This window comes from Aethalodelphis obliquidens, unplaced genomic scaffold, assembly GCF_003676395.1.
Source record: "Aethalodelphis obliquidens isolate GAN/ISIS:26980383/991018 unplaced genomic scaffold, ASM367639v1 scaffold80, whole genome shotgun sequence".
NCBI classification, from domain to species: Eukaryota; Metazoa; Chordata; class Mammalia; order Artiodactyla; family Delphinidae; genus Aethalodelphis; species Aethalodelphis obliquidens.
In genome coordinates this window covers 4,114,165-4,131,526 of record NW_020838024.1, presented here as the reverse complement: position 1 = coordinate 4,131,526, position 17,362 = coordinate 4,114,165, and the positions used below count along the sequence as shown (strand labels likewise).

General features: G+C 42.0%; 1 protein-coding gene across 3 annotated transcripts; it reads right to left on the bottom strand.

The window, feature by feature from the left end:
- Positions 1–1,426: 1,426 nt before the first annotated feature.
- On the bottom strand, positions 1,427–15,324 carry AMACR (alpha-methylacyl-CoA racemase). Of its 3 annotated transcripts, none has more exons than XM_027092613.1 (5): positions 14,907–15,322; positions 12,619–12,762; positions 10,935–11,095; positions 8,022–8,208; positions 1,427–2,188 (listed from the first exon to the last, which is right to left on the bottom strand). In XM_027092613.1, the coding sequence occupies exons 1-5, from the start codon at positions 15,241–15,243 to the stop codon at positions 1,779–1,781; spliced, it is 1,239 nt and encodes a 412-aa protein (XP_026948414.1). In that variant the 5' UTR covers positions 15,244–15,322; the 3' UTR covers positions 1,427–1,778. The 3 variants fall into 3 exon arrangements, with proteins under 3 accessions (XP_026948414.1, XP_026948415.1, XP_026948416.1); XM_027092614.1 differs by having other exon boundaries at positions 14,985–15,320; XM_027092615.1 differs by lacking the exon at positions 10,935–11,095 and having other exon boundaries at positions 8,022–8,204; positions 14,907–15,324.
- Positions 15,325–17,362: the final 2,038 nt, after the last annotated feature.

The window sequence follows — 17,362 nt, the reverse complement described above, 5'->3', positions numbered from 1 at the left end:
CAGCTAATAAGTTGTCAGGACATAAATACTTCAGTTGTTGGGACCTGATTATTTATAAGTGGAATAGTTAGGTATTTCTTCTGACCTAGGGGCACCATGGAAAAATTACTAAGGGAGATGTGAACTAAGATGGTTTAGGACCATCTGAGGCTTGTGTCCACATCTATAAAATGGAGAAACCTGCCCTACCTTCCCCTTGTGATCACTGAAGAGCAACTGAGATACTGTATGTCACAGATGTAACATCTGTTCTCCACTCCCCCATCCTGATGGAACCTGGACTAGCTTCAGGAATCCACCCCTCCCTCAAATACCCACAAGCTTCCAGGAAGTTGAGTCCAGGGGAGCTCCAGAAGCAGGTTGGCTTCATCTAAGGACAAGCCTATCCTCTCTGCCAAAGACTGGTGCAGGACTGGCTTGTGACTTATCTAGATCCAAGGAGACACAAGACAAGGTTTGCTGAGGGCTCCTGAGACGCTCTCTTCTTCTGGATGTTGCTGTGTGTGGAAATGAGATCCAGAACTTGCTACATGATGGGGAAAAAAATGAAGGTGAAAAGCTGGGTAGGGAAGTTGAATAGTAGTCCAGGGAAGAGGTAACAGGGGTCTGGATGAAAGCAGCAATGGCAGATGGGCAGAAGGATGGATATGGGAGCTCTGAAGGTGGAACTGACAGCACTTCACAGTTGAGTTTCATTCCTTTAATAAATATTCACAAAGTTTCCAGTCATGGGCCAGGCACTACTCTAGGAACTGGGGACTTAGCAATGAAACCCAGGAATGAAACCTACAAAGTCCTTCATAAAGCTTCTGCTCTAGCCTGCACTGGTTAAGGAATGAGGGCTGGGGTCAATCAGCATGTCAGCAGTGATACACAGTGTGAAGGAAAATGAAATAGGGTGAGGGGAGAGCGAGTGACAAGGCAGCTGCCATCCTGGACAGGGGTCAGGAAAGGACTCTCCGTAAGGGACATGTGAACAGTGGCCAAATGAGGTGAGGCGTAAGCCGTGGGGGCCTACTGGCGGCAGAGGGAGACAGCACAGGAGTGGAAGCTGGAGACTGGTAAGAGGAGGAAAAGTCTAGTTAACACTTTCAAATGCATGATGGTGGAGTTTACTGATCAAGAGACACATTTGGATGATACCAACAGGCAGCTACACACAGGAGCGGGTCTCGATGGAGAGGTGGCAACTATCTGAAGGAAATCTCAGGACATTTTCAAAAATTCCAGTTCCAAGACACTGGCTGAATGATTTCCTCACCAAATTAAAAGGATCAGACTTTTCTATCTAAGGACATTCATTCTGGTTAACAGTAGAGACTAAAATATTTCAAGGAGTAACAAAAGGCGATTTTAGATTTAGATTTAGATTCTATTTAAAGAACTTTCTTGAAAGTTTTTCACAAACTTAAAAGCATGAGTGAACTTTGGGGGGAAAAAAGCTTTATTTAATAAAAAGCATTATATTAATTCACTTAAAGTATATTATAAATATATAAATATTTTAAATCAACAAATATAACCAATCAAGTAAATTGGAAGGCAGAAAAGCTGCCACAATTTAGTATAGGCAAACTAAAAATATTCCTAAATCAAAAGCCATGATGTTAACCGTTTTCAGAATTCAATCATCACTTTATAATCAGCCTTGTTTCCTGATCAGAATAGTTGGACCACTGTGATATTGTTTTTTCATGTTTCCATGCATACAATTTTTTTGCATTATTCTATACTGTAAATGCAATATTCAAATTTATTTGAGTTGTGGGGCTTAGAAGTTAGAGATTAGCTCTTGGTTTATTACTTTCAATAATTTTATCTGACTTAAGCTGACTGATCTCTTCCTGGCTGAAGCCAAACTCTTTGAGTATCTCTTCAGTGTGTTCTCCTACAAAAGGATCCCTTTTGGACGAAGGGACAGCTGGGGTGTTGGACAGCTGGGGTGCAGGGCGGGGACTCACACCCTGCTCACTATCAATAATAAATGAGCCCCGATCTTTGTGGTGACCACAATGGGTAACCTCTTCAAAAGTCAAAACAGGAGTCACGCAGGCATCTGTGCCGTCAAAGATCTGACACCACTCTGCCTTTGTCTTCTTTGCAAATATATCTGCAAATTTCTTCTTCATTTCTGGCCAATCAGTTATGCTCATCTGACTGGGAAGTTCATCAGACTTTAGCCCAAGTCCTGAGAGAAAAACACAATTTCTTAAATTAGTATGCTTTGGGTAGAGTAAATATAATCAGTGAAAATGAGTTTTGAACTCACTATAGTCACCCAAAACAGGATGTTCTACAGGGTTTCTCAAATGAGTCAAAAGAAGAAATTCAAACTCAACTTGAAGTTGGAGCCAAAGGCTGGAGAAGGTAGTAGGGGTAACAGGATTCAAAACAGACTTTCCAAGTCTTTACCAAGATTTTATTATTTACATTTCAACCAAAATAGTCTATTTTTAATAGTCTAGTTTCCAGAAACTGACTTCTTCCTTCTGAGTAGGTTTTTAAAAAGAAATTTCCTCATGATGTTACTATCTGTCATATTGAATTAAAATAACTCCATGTGCTTCCCTGGTGGTGCAGTGGTTAAGAATACGCCTGCCAATGCAGAGGACACAGGTTCGATCCCTGGTCCAGGAAGATCCCGCATGCCGCAACTACTGAAGCCCGCGCACCTAGAGCCCGTGCTCCGCAACAAGAGAAGCCACCGCAATGAGAAGCCCGCGCACGGCAACAAAGAGTAGCCCCTGCTCGCTGCAACTAGAGAAAAGTCCACCCACAGCAACAAAGACCCAACGCGCAGCAACAAAGACTCAACGCAGACATAAATAAATAAATAAAATAAGTTTATATTAAAAAAAACCCATATTTCATATAGTGCTCCCAAACCCTACAAAAGCTAAAATCTAAACACTTTATACAAGACTACAGGCAGACCTCGTTTCATTGTCCTTCACTTCATTGCACTTCACAGACACTGCATCTTTACAAATGGAAGGTTTGTGCCAACCCTGGGTGGAGCAAGTCTATGGGCGCCATTTTTCCCAACAGCATTTGCTCACTTCGTGTCTCTGTGTCACATTTTGGTAATTCTTGCAATATTTCAAATCCTCCACCAGCAAAAAGATTACAACTCATGCAAAGCTCAGATGATGGTTAGCATTTTTTGGCAGTAAAGTATTTTTTAATTAAGGTATGCACGTTGTTTTTTTAGACAATGCCACTGCATACTTAATAGACTACAGTATCATGTAAACATAGCTTTTATGTGTACTGGGAAACCAAAACATTCATGTGATTTGCTTTTTTCAGATAGTCCCTTTATTGCAGTGGTCTGAAACCCAACCCACAAAGTCTGTGAGGTATGCCTGTACCCCTGTTTTCAAGGAAGAAGTATAAAGATAAATGATTAAATTCAAGATTGCAATTTTATAAATAATGTTCATTTCTCTTTATTTTCGTCAAATAAAAGAGCTCTAGGAGGGCAGTGATATTTGACTCATTACTCTCTTACAACCCTGCTGTGACCTAGGAACAAAGAACTTGTAAAGTAACCAAAGACACATGCAAATTGTTCCTATAGCAAACAGGACAGAAAATTTTCAGCCAGCCAATCAACAGGGGGCACAGAGACTTTTTTGCTCTCTCAAGTATGAAGAACCTTGAAGGGCCCATCAACACAAGGGACAGACAGGATGAAAGCATCCACCAGGGGATATCACAGGAAGGATGGCTTCTCTGCCCCATGACCTGACCTGAGCTTCCTTTATTGACTACAAGCACCTACCCCTGTAGATACAACCAAACTCCAGTGCTGATTAAATTATACCCAAGGGGACACTTTGTTGGGGTTTGGTGTAACTGTCATTTTTATTCCCTCTTGTAGAAGAGGGTTTCTAAATTTAAATTACGCATAATATTTTGCATAAGTTTGGCCAAGTTAATCAAGTAATTCTCACTTTTATCATCCTTTTCTCATCTACCACGTTGAAAAACAATGACCAATTGTAAGCTGCTCTGAAGATGCAAAAGTGCCTAAGGAGGTAAGAAGACATGAATACTGCAGGCTCTTCTTAGTGTTTTGAGGGATATGAAGAGAATTCACATAGTTCTGAACAGCTGTGGAAAAACACCTGTGGGATACACAAGTACATTATTCTCTGTAGCCACATGCCCCATTCAAAGCCAGGAAAGATATGGAGCCACAGTTTCAGGTTTATCACTAAAATCGATAAGGAAATGTTTCTAAGGGCGTCTTTCACTTTGCTTTCTCTTTCCTGATAGCCCCGAACTCTGGGATTAAAAAACACATAAAACGAGCAGTTGGCCAAAAGCATTGAAGTAGACTACAGCTACTGCTGCAAACATATTTGCATGCTTTTTTAAACAGTTTTTTAAAAACAAAAAATCAGAATGTGATCAGAATCATAAACTAAGTAAAACTGGAGTCAATAGTTCTCCAACAAACACTATACTTGAGATTACACAGATCATACTTTGTATACTGGAAAATACTAGAAATCAAAAGACCCCAGGCTCTACCCCTAACTCTGACACACCAGCTCTTCCATCGTCCTATCACCCTTTCTCAGCCCACAATTTCCCAGCAAGCTCAGAACCCCTCATCAAGGCCCCAGAACAAACTACCAGTGGTTTAGGGTGGGCTGCTTCCTGTGCTGCTGACAGCCTATGCGTAACTCTGAGTCCATTTCCCCACAGAGCACAATTATCGATTGTGGCTAGCTTTTATAGTACAATCAATATTCAATTTCTGCTATTATAAGTCAAACAGACTTTCAGAGACTGACCTGGGGATTCAGATACCATTTAAAACTTGGGAAAATATGTTTTGATTTCCAAAAAACTACCTTATACGTACATGTATACACACACACACACACAATTATACAAAATATTTATTGTTTTAAGTACACGTCATAAACTTTCTACTCTGTAACACAATATTAGGCACATATTAAGCAGTCAAAAATGTATGCTGCAAGTATGCAATGACATATGTACAAAGATTAATGCTTATTAATAAACAATAAACATTATGTGTTATAATGTAAACCTGGAAAGAACGTAAATTAACTTGAATAAGGAAGTGGTTAAATAAATTTTAGTACAGGTATACCCGGAATATTATATGGCTGCTATATAAAGAGGGTGAGGCTGAAGATCTTTGGTACTGACAAAAAAGGATGTCTTTGCTATATTTTTGAATAAAAATAGTTATTAATTATAAATTTATATAATTAAATAGATTATATATAAATTGTAAAAAAATTTTAATTGTGTTTGCATGTGCATAGGGAAAGTTCTTCAAGGCCACATCCCAAACTTTCCCAAAGCGGAAGGACAAGGGAGAATTTTTACCTCTTACTTTACAAATTCTGTATTGTTTACATTTTTTTTCGTTAAAAAAATACATTATTTTGAATTTTTTTCATTTTTTTTTAAATTGTGGTAAAATACACAAAATACAAAATTTACCATTTTAGTCACTATTAAGAATACAGGGGCTTCCCTGGTGGCGCAGTGGTTGAGAGTCTGCCTGCCGATGCAGGGGACACGGGTTTGTGCCCCGGTCCGGGAAGATCCCACATGCCGCGGAGCGGCTGGGCCCATGAGCCATGGCCGCTGAGCCTGCGCGTCCGGAGCCTGTGCTCCGCAACGGGAGAGGCTACAACAGTGAGAGGCCTGCGTACCGCAAAAAAAAAAAAAAAAAAAAAATCTCTATTGCTTATCTGATTTACTACAAGAGTCTCAAGAGGTCATGAAATTCGCAGTACTTTCAGACTTCTTTGCCCTGGAAAGCAGCAGGGGCATAGCACAGAGGAGTCGGAGCCTTACAAAAACCTTGTGTATTTATGTTCAGATACTGAGAGCTAAATGAAGGTATGTTCTCAAAGATCTCAGTATATAAGGTGAAATAAATAAATTAATACTACCTCAAAAAATCATTACAGATGTGGGGGTTTGTCCAGTTAGGCCTGAGAGAGAAGTAATGTGTATGGGACAAGTACAAGTACTATTTTTGCAAATCAATACTGTAGAAGAAAGAAGATGCTGAGGCATTTCGGCACGGACTATGTAGGTTAAACAAAAGCTGAACGAACTTGCTAAGTCCGCCGAAAGCACAAGCCACCTGCCAGCTAAGGATCCTTAGTGAACCTTAAAGGGAGAGAGGACATGAAAGATACCACAAAAGGCCGCGACTGCAAAACAACTGGAGGGGTTACAGAGTTTAGACTCAGAAAGAGGAAGCCCGGGAGAAGATTATCACAGGTCAAGGGCTGGAGCAGTCTGCCTGCTACAAAATGAGGTGGAGTGTGGATGTGAGACATGATCATTCTAAACATGTATGTTTTTAAGAAAACAACAAAATACACCCCAGAGAGGAGTTAAATTCTGAAATGACAGAGCAAGGACCTTCAACACTTGGCTCCTGTATGAAAGCAACAAGAACACTGGCACAAATTGTCAGAATCAACATTTTCGTAACTCTAGACATTAACTAAAAGCTTGCAACAATCTAAGGAGCATATTTAAGAAAAAAAATGACTGAACTCAGTAAGACCAGTGAGCTTTGTGGTGTTATAACTTAGGCTAATTTCATCCCTCTCTCCCCAGCTCTGTGATGGCCTTGAAAACCAACAGCCTCTCAACAATGGTAGTCATGAAAATCAGTAGGTTAACAGCCAAGGAAGAGGAGGCAAAATGAGTTTGAAGCTCCCACAAAATCCTATCCCCAGAGAAGCGCCAATGTTTGGCCTGTCTGACAGCTCCCTGAAAATCCCCACCCTCAGGGCTTGTCTTCAGCTGATCTGACTCAGAGTTTACACTGCCCTATTCCTGAGACATTTGTCAAAAAAAAAAAAAAAAAAAAAAAGTCAGTCGCAACTGTCATTTAGAATTGCCTGTGCATGGTGATAATAAAATTTCACTGAAGATTAGTTAATTTTATTATTATATTTAAATTCCCTATAGATAAAAACACAAGGTTTTTGTAAGGCACAGACTCCACTATGTTATGTACCTGCTGCTTCCTAGGGCCCTGAACCCCAGAGTGGGAGTGTTGTTCCCACCACTCAGCCCCTCGTATAGCACTGTTCTGTCCAGAATTTTGAATTGACCTCTAGTCTTAGTCTTAATTTCTGGACGGAAAGGCATCCTCTATGATCTAGATAAACCATTTTGTTCTATGGTTTCTCTAACTTATAGTTAAGTTGGTGAAGTTAATATAGTTGATCAGAGAATGCTTTCTGAGGCTAGCAAAAACGGTCATTTCAGCGATATACAAATAACTCTGAGTAGCACTGCGCATCTGAAAAGCTACCAAACACGACGATAAAACTCCAAACTTAAAGCTGAAAGATAAACGGGCTGCAACCAGCCCGTCACACTGCTTCAGAGTACATTCTAAAACTTCTTAGATACTAAATTATCTGTAAACTTTAAATTCACATTTCACAGGAACAAAGTAACTTCAGTCCAATTATCAATTAGGGAAGAGGGGATCCCAAATTTTCCTGCTAACTTGTGGCAACATGTCAATAAGACAAGAATCGGCAAGAAAGGTAAACTGCAGAAGCATCAAGTGATGGTGACATATTCCAACACACTCTCATTCACCAAAGTCTCTCTGTGCTCTGGCGACCCCGTCACTGAAGTACCATGAGGGACATCTATCAAGGAACAAAAACTGGTAGAACCAGTAGATCATTTCTAGGGAAGAAAAGGATGTGGGCGCACATGGGCAAGATAAGTATCCGACACTACGGAGTATGAAATGTGACAAAGACACTGAACTACCCCAAAAGGATTATTATTTTTTTAATCTGAGCTATTTTACAGACTTGTAAATTTACTTGTCAATTTAAAAGATGGGGGAAGTGCCCCACAATATAATGATGGCTATAATTAGGTAAATTATAAGGTGGATATATAATAAAAGACATCATGAACTTCAAAAGACTCCAAAATAGTCCAAAAAACATCCACAGAAAAGAGGTACTCACCCCTGAGCAGCAGCTCATAGAACTGGGGCTCTAATGCGCCAACAGCCATGAACCCGCCGTCCGCCGTCCTGTAGGTTGCGTAGAAAGGCGCTCCACCATCTAACATGTTCTGTCCACGAGGCTGTCCCCACAGTCCTGTTTGTTGGGTTTTCCACAGAAAAGAACTGAGATATGCTGTTCCTTCCACCTTTGAAGAAACAGAATACAGTATAAATCCTGGCGATTCAACTATAAAAAGCATGATCGATTTCTACTTGAGTTTTTAAAAAATATTTGTATAAAAATGTTTATCTTAGAATATAGGAAGATTATATCTAATTATACAACTTCTTTGATATTTCAAGAAAGTGAGTTAGAGCAGGTTTATGATAGAGTGAGTTTCTGCACTATTCAGATCAGGGAATACTGTTCAGAAAAGACTTAAAGGAACTACTTTGGTTCTTCCTTTCAAATAAGATTGGCAGAATGTTGATAATTTTTGAAGCTAAGTGAGGGTACATGGAAGTTCATTATACATTCTCTTTATTTTTATATATGTTAACAACTGTGAGGATAAAAAAGTTGAAAACAAAGCAAAAAGGTTTTTTTAAAAATCTACCATCTGATCTCAATACCTACAAACACATACACACAGATATATGAAGCATATCACATTTTAAAGGTAAATCACATGACAGTTAAATTTAGTTTGTTCTAGTTTGACTCCAAGCCCAAGAAAACAAATTTGAGTATTTAATATATCTTAACTTTAATAATCACTAGAAAGTTACAAAATAAACATAACAGTATGGGTGGCAGGTATATGGGTTTTCAGAGTACAGACAAACTAGTTTGGGAATGCCAACTTCCCACTAGTCCTGAAGTAACGGGAATGGATTCACAAACTCAGGTATGATTATCACAAGGCTGGATGCACTGGGCTATCTAAAGAAGACTACTTCCCTATCCTCATGGCTTTATGATCCTAATGATTCTGGCACCACAGGGAGAAGGCCATCAAAGCATCCTTGTCTCTGAGGTTACCAACGGAGGGGCCCCATTCCAACTGTGAGCATGGGACTTCTCACAGATTCTGGCTGTAATAAAACAAACACAAAATATACCTTTAGATACATCCCAGTTTTCCCGTTTAACCTGAGGAAGCTCATGCACACTTCAATTCACGGATCTGACATTTGTTGTCACCAAGTAGTGGAGTTTGTATAAGTGGCCTGTGGTGGTGCTTTTTTTTGAAATGGGGTTACAGAGATCTTAGAGTGTCCCCACATTTAGACATACACACACAAACACACATATAGACACACACATATATATACATATACATATATACTCTCTTTTACACACTGGATGTAGTGATGAGTCTATTGAAAAAAGACATCCTAACAGTGTTATGGGGCTGGTCTGGCTCACTCAGGATACAAACAGGCTCTAATTTAATTCCACCTTTACTTGGTGTCATAGGAGGATAGAGGACAAGAGACACAGCAGTTATAATCCTCATCTCATCATGAGGCTGCCCAGCACATACTTCTCTTCTCCCCTCACGCACATATAGCGTGTGCTGCCACAGACCAGAGGCTTTGACGCACTGCAGCCTCAATTTCCCAACCTTTTATATTGTTCTCATCACGTAGGCCAATGGCCTGCATGCCAACACACAGCCCCCCAGGTCAGATGAGCACTCCCAGATCAGGAGTAAACACCGTAAAACGGACTGCACATTCCACAGTTACCTTAACTCTAGTTTCTAAGGCAACAGTCTGATGAAGAGACAACTCCAGGTCATCACAGACAGGCCTGGATCAAGGATTCTGCTGCTAAAGTCATTTGGAAACTACTGGCCCAAAAGAATAAGGTATCTGGGGACTTCCCTGGTGGTCCAGTGGTTAAGACTCCATGCTTCCAACGCAAGGGGCAAGGGTTCGATCCCTGATCGGAGAACTAAGATCCCACATGCTGTGCGGCACAGCCAAGAAAATTAAAAAAAAAAAAAATTAAAGAATAAGGTATCTATTTCCCCCAATCACCCTCTGCCTTCAGCAATCCTCCCCAGGGTTCCAGGGCCACCATCCACCGGGTCTTCCAATCCAGAGATGGGGGAGCCATTCTTGATTCCTCCCTCTCCCTTCATTGCCAATATCTCACCAAATCCCAGCAATTTTACATCTCAAATGTAAATCCTTAAATCCAGACCCATTCTACCATTAACCATTTTAGTTCTCACCTTTTCTCTCTCCATCCAATCCATTCTCCACCCTACCGCCAAAGATCTGTCCAAACGCAAAGGTATAGTGACACTGGACTGGGCTCTCATCAACTAGCTGTGAGAACTGAGGCAAATTTCTGTGCTTTAGTTTCCTCTTCATTAAAATAACAATGTATTCCCAGTGAAATTGCTGTTTGGGGGATCAGGAGAAATCACACAGGAAAAGTGCCTAGGATAACATGAGGCACGTGTATGAGGGTAAAAACGCCGAAGCATCCTGACACTTGAGTCTCCCCTACACGACGCAGCAGGAAGGTCTAGACTGGCCCATTTTACTTGAGCATCATTAAGAATCTTCTCTACCTGCTAAGGGAGACTTCCTGAGCCCAGTTTTGAATGAAGATTTCTTGAAAACCATATCCTAAGCACAAGAGACAGCACGGGGAAAATTGTTGAAACACAACATAGAAATCAAGTGAGTCATGAAACGTTTAGAAGATTGACTCCACAAACAGATGATCAAAATATGACATTCTGACACATGTTCAAGATATGAAGCTATTTTAAAGAAAAGGCCATCCTTGGTAACTTGGATTCAAATTCCAAATCTCATTTACCTCGTCTTGTTCAGAAGAGGATGTGAGGCAGCCATATATCGACCTCAGGAACAACTAGTAGGCTTATCATTTCCCCCAATCAACACTTACCATGTTTGCATCAATGACCTGACCTTTGCCAGAGCGTGTGCGTTCAAACAGCGCCATCAGGATGCCCAGTGCGCACATGAGGCCACCCCCACCGAAATCAGCCAGGAGATTCAGCGGGGCATATGGAGCCTCACCACTTCTGCCAATTCTTGATAAAACACCTATACCATTAAAAACAATCGGGGAACACTAACTGTAAACTTAATGCCTCTTTTAAATAAATACATGAACATCTTAGAGGGAAAACCAATCTCCCTAGTTACTGTTGTAAGTGAAAACTAATACCTAATGCTTTTCTAAATCTAAACCTGTTCAGCATATTTATAAGGAGGCTTTCTGGGTTTCCCTGGTGGCGCGGTGGTTGAGAGTCTGCCTGCCGATGCAGGGGACACGGGTTCGTGCCCCCGTCCGGGAAGATCCCACATGCCGCGGAGTGGCTGGGTCCGTGAGCCATGGCTGCTGAGCCTGCGCGTCCGGAGCCTGTGCTCCGCAACGGGAGAGGCCACAACAGTGAGAGGCCCACATACTGCAAAAAAAAAAGAGAAGGCTTTCCCTCTAACAACGTTCCTTGTTTGATTTTTTTGTTTTCTCTAAAACTTTATTCCAACTAACATTTTCAGAATTCTGTTGCTAAGTTTTTATTCACTGGGTTTTGGGGGGGAAATGGTTGCTATCCACTTAGCACTTTATGGCTTAACAACAGTATAATGCACTTCCATTCTTATTAGAAAGAGATGCAAGAAAATAAACACAAGAAAAAGGAATTAAATTTTTAAGTAGATGAGAAAAGCCAACTCTACACTCACTCTTTTCCTCAACCTTTAAATGTGTACACACAGAAAATTTGAGACTTCCTTGACTCAGCAATGCAGTTCTTAGAAATCTAGAATTAGGCCATTCTAAGATATGTTCTTTTTTTTTTTTTTTAATTTATTTTTGGCTGAGTTGGATCTTCGTTGCTGCATGTGGGCTTTCTCTAGTTGCAGTGAGCGGGGGCTACTCTTCGTTGTGGTGCACGGGCTCTTGGCGTGTGGGCTTCAGTAGTTGTGGTGCGTGGGCTCAGTAGTTGTGGCTCGTGGGCTGTAGAGCGCAGGCTCAGTAGTTGTGGTGCACAGGCTTAGTTGCTCTGCAGCATGTGGGATCTTCCCAGACCAGAGATCAAACTTGGCAGGCAGATTCTTAACCACGGCGCCACCAGGGAAGCCCTAAGATATGTTCTTACAGGCAAAAACTCTAGTAAGGTGATGTTATGACCTGAAAACCATGGGCTTTTTCTAGTATTCACAGAATTTCTAAAATCATGACTCAGTCAATGATTCTCAATAAAGTGAGGGACGAGGGGTATCAAAATCAAACTATATCTTTGCAAAATATAGAGCAACCCTTTCTACTAACAAGAAGTCTCTTAATTCCTAGCAGGGGCTTGCTGGAGAATTAACTTCACAAATGTAATCAGTAAATGTCATTAGTGAACACATTACCCCTTCAATGTGTTAAGGCAGGGGGAGGATGAGAATGACTGTTCCAAGACAAACCAACCCTTTTTAAACAACCACATGCTCTTTACTGATTCCAGCAAATATTTAAATCTTCACTTTAAAAAAATTCTTTTTAATAAGTGTAACTGTAGATCTTGACTGGGAACAAAATAAAAAGTGTAGAGAAATTATTGTTTTCAACATACCTGACAAAGCCAAGTAGTTGATGTCATGTCCTGCTACCCTAGAGAATCTTCCTGATTGGCCAAATCCACTCAACCTGGCGTAGATGAGCTTTGGATTCTCCCTCTGCAGAATCTCTGGGCTGAGCTGTAGTTTTTCCATCACACCTTGAGAAAAGTTACAATTTTTTTTTTAGGAGAGCATGAATTGAGGATAGGTATAATCCCTTCTTTGTGGCAAACATAAAAGAGCACTCTTGCAAGGAAAACTAGTAACATTTGTTGCGGGTTTATAGGGTATTGCCAGTAATTAAGGACCCAGAGAGTGAAGCCCCCATTTCTGGAATGTGTGGCTTCCCCCCGACCCCCAGAATGCTATTTCCCTCCAGCACTGCCCTGCATCCCTTCAGGCATACCCAAGCATCTTCAATCCTCAGAGTGGACATTTCATCCCTTTATTCAGGCCCTTTATAGTTCCCCAAATTCTCTCCTTAGTAATTTATTAGAAATGGTCTGTTCTTTTGGAAGTTACTCTGGGTCTTTGACCAAAAATTCACTTTTGGAAGCTGCTATTCCTTTCAGGACCTTTTCTATGTCTATATCCGCATCAGTGCCTGCTATACTTATTTATGTATGTATATATTCCATCTTCCCTATCAGCTCAGAAGCTCCTCTGGCAGGATCCATGCCTCATCTCTTTCCACAGGCTTATAACGTGCCTCTGCCTCCATAAAGCTATGATAAGTTACAAAAGAACTCTATTCCTAGAGTGGTGGTTGCCAAGGGGTAGGGGGCTGGGAGAGGGATGGATCGTGAGTTTCGGATTAGCAGATGAAAACTGGTATATACAGAATGGATAAACAACAAGGTCCTACATATAGCACAGGCAACTATATTCAGTATCCTGTGATAAACCTTAATGGAAAAGAATATGAAAAAGAATGTATAAATATGTATAACTGAGTCACTTTGCTGTACAGCAATTAACACATTGTAAATCAAGTATACTTCAATAAAAAATAAAAAAATAAAATAAAAAGAACTTTATTCCTCTACCTAGATAAACATCAGCCACAATCCCCCCCCCCCCCCACCTCGGCAGCTACGTCTGTATTCACAGCTGTACCCTCCTCCTAATTCCAAGATTGTGGACAAGTTATTTAACCATGCCGGACCTCCTTCAACTTCAAATACGGTATTATTAAATTATGACATAATCCTAATTACTAAATTATTATTGTTATAATCCTCAAATCTGAGGGTAAATGAATTGACATATTTAAATATGCCTGGTGTCCACATTCATTCAATTCATCCACCAAACATTTACTGCCTTCCTGCTATATACCAGGCAAAGCTCTGTATTTGTACTTGAGCAAGATGACGGTGGCAGTTGTCTAAGAATAGATCGGAGTGGTGCTACACCCAAACATCAGCTTTAAAAAACGCTGCCAAGGAAGCTGCAGCAGGTATGAAGAGAAAGAATCCTGAGTCATAGGAAGGAGGAAGAATGATGGGATTGGTGATAACTGAAAGCTGGCAGGGGGAAAGGAAGATTTGGAGTCCTGGTTGAAGTACAAGTTTCTGATTCAGGCAACTGGGTGGACATTGGTTCCATTCACTGAAATAAAACACAAAGAGGAGTTTTATTTCACTGAAATAAAACACAAAGAGGAGTTTTCATTTTAGTAGGGAAGATGATGAGCTCAGTTTGGAATACGTGGAAGCTGCAGTGCCCGGGGGAAGGCCAAGTAGAAATGGACAGGAGCTGGGTATTCCGGAAGTCTGTGGCTCTAAAAGGGGGTACAGTTATAGATTTGGCCAACATCTGCCTGTAAAAAGTAAAAGTAATAGGAATAGATAAGGTGGCTCCAAGAAGCAGAGTGTAAAGGAAATTGAGCAGAAGCTGGAACTTGGGAACACCAGCATTTAAGGCAGGGAGTTGTCCTGGGTCCGTGGATGGCTTTATGAGGTACACCAAGCTCCAAACGGTAACAAAATGACTATGTACCTATATGCAGCTTTCCGGGGAGAGAATCTATGGCTTTCGATCGTTTCTCATAGGGTTCACGATCCTCAAGTAATTAAGAATGGCAACTATAATAGGGTGACTCAAAAAAACAGAAACTGGGAAGGAGTCAGAGAGAGGTATGAGAAGAGCAAAGGCAACAACAGTATCTCGGAATCCAAGTATGGAAGACCGTCTCAGTGGGCGAACGATCAGCAACAATATCAAATGCAACAGAAAGGTCTAGACAGACAGGGACGGAAAGGGTTCGGGTGGCAACAGGGAAAAGGTGTGCCGTGCCAACCCCAAATGCCCGGCGGCCTCCCTTCTTCGGGGAGCGTCCCTCGTCCGGTCTCGCGTAGCGTCGGGATCTGGGGCTCACCAGGGCGGAAGGACTCCAGCATCACATCCGCCCGGGCACACAGCGACCGCAACACCGCCGCTCCCCGCGGCTGCTTCAGGTCCACGGCCAGCGAGCGCTTGCCCCTGCCCATCCGGCTCAGGTCGCCGCGGGTGCCCGGCCGGTCCACACGCACCACCTGCGCCCCGAAGTCCGCCAGGACCATACCGCAGAACGGGCCCGGGGCCAGGCCGGCCAGTTCCACTACCGAGACGCCCTGCAAAGCCATGGGCACCCGCATAGCCTTCCTAAGGCGTAAGAAACGGAACGGCCCCAACGTCGGCCACTCGGGCCTGGGGCCGCCCTCTGTCGCACTCTCCCTCCGTCCCTCGGGGCCCCGCCCTCGTGGCCTCTCCCTTGTGCGCCTGCGTGCGGCCGCGGAGTCTGCGCATTGGGCGTTTCCTGGCCCCGCCTCCGCGGGTCCGGGGCCGTTAATGGGCCGGCGGAGTGTTCGCTTTTTGTAAGTGCGGAATCCTAAGTCGTGACCGGGCTTGACCTGGGGACACCGTGGCTGGTCACCGACTTCTCAGGACTCTTTTACTCTCGATGTTGCGATCCCAGCTGTTGTGCGCTTTGGGTTCGTAAACCTCTCCGGCCCTGGAGAAATTAAAAGTACATAAATATTTAAGAACAATGCTAAAGTATTTTTTTCGGTGGGCTGCAGACTGTCTTCTTACTTCTTTCTTAGCCACCCGATGATTCACCCACAGATGGCTTGCGTATAGTGGAATATCAAAACAACATCTGAGAGGGCGGTGCTCATCAGAGGCAAATAAGAGAGGTTTAAAAATATTTAGTTTGTCACCTGCCATTTCTACAGACAATTACGGCTTGGAGTTTTAGATTTTAATGCACATTTTTAAAAAGTACAATAAAATAATTCCAAAAAGGCCTACTCCTTTCAGTAGGGGTGCTCCAGGAACTAAGGAGAGACTTTTAGAGAGTAAAGGCAAAGCAAGGAAATTATTCATTGGCTATAACGTTAAAGCATAGTTGGCTGTTTGGGTTTGGTTCTTACCTTTGATTTCCGAAATTAGAGGCATTTACAGAGACTGCCAAGGGCATTAGAGCCACATCAGTCTAATGGCTTCCTTGTTTAATTAATTTAACACCTTTTTGTACCCCATGTTCCTACCTTTGCTCAAGCATACGTTTCCTTACCCCCATCCTCTTGTTCTATTTTTATTTTGAGAAACTTAAAGAAAGCGAAAATTACAAAAAATGCTATAGCAGACATCCAGACATCCACTAATATTTTTTCACAGTGGCTCCCAGTCTATTTTTCTAAAAAGTAAACAGTACAGATACAGCTGGTGCTAACACCCAGGATCAGATTCACGTGAATCAGATATCTTACCAGCATCGTGCTTTACTAATATGGTCAAAGATGCAGATCATGGAGATGATAAATGGAATATCTCCTGCCTTACCGGTAGACAAAGGATGTCACAGCCATCAATGATTACAGCCACTGCCAGACCTGGTGGCCCTGAGGGAACTCAGGAAGGGAAGAATACCTGCCATCTAGCAGCCATCAGGCTGCAGCCACTCTCTATGGTGAGCCCCAAGGAAACTCAGGATGTAAAAACACCGGATACTGGCCCCAGATAGCTGAGGTGCATTTCAAAGGAACGATTTCAGTGAGCCCAGACTCTTGCATCTTCCCATACAGAGAAAAGCGCTAAATTCCTTAACTCCGGATATCTGGTTTTCTTTAATTAACAGTAATCTTTTGATGTTACGACTACCTGTCCCTTGTTGCAAAACTGCTATATATCCTAGCTCTCCCCTCACCTCCTCAGAACTCCTGGGTTACTTGAGATGCTGCCTCCCAGGCTTGAAGTCCTAAAAATTCCTGCCAAATGAAACATAACTCTCAACTTTTAGGTTGTGAATACTTTTTTAGTCAGCAGAGACATGATCAGACAAAGCAGAGGTCTGGGAAATCTCACTTGACACTACAGGCCCTTCCTTCCTTCATTGGACACATACCCCCTGTTACAAGCTGAATTGTGTCCCTTTAACATTCATATATTCAATTCCTAATCCTAGTACTCAGAATGTGACTGTATTTGTGTTGCAGCAAAAATAGAAATGAAGTTTTCCTTTTCCTGAGAGCAAGGAAAACAAAGGGAACAGTGAACAAGCTAGAGAAGAAATGTAACCTGGCCTGAAAGAGTTAATCACTCCTAGTTTTATTTTAACCGTCACTCGTCTGTAGTATCTGTAACTAGATTTGTACTTCACAAAATTAACCTCACTCCCTGACACTATGTAAATTACATTCTGCACCTATCACCCCTAACTGGGTGAGTTACATCCTGTGCCTGTCACTCCCTAACCTTATTACATCCCAGGGC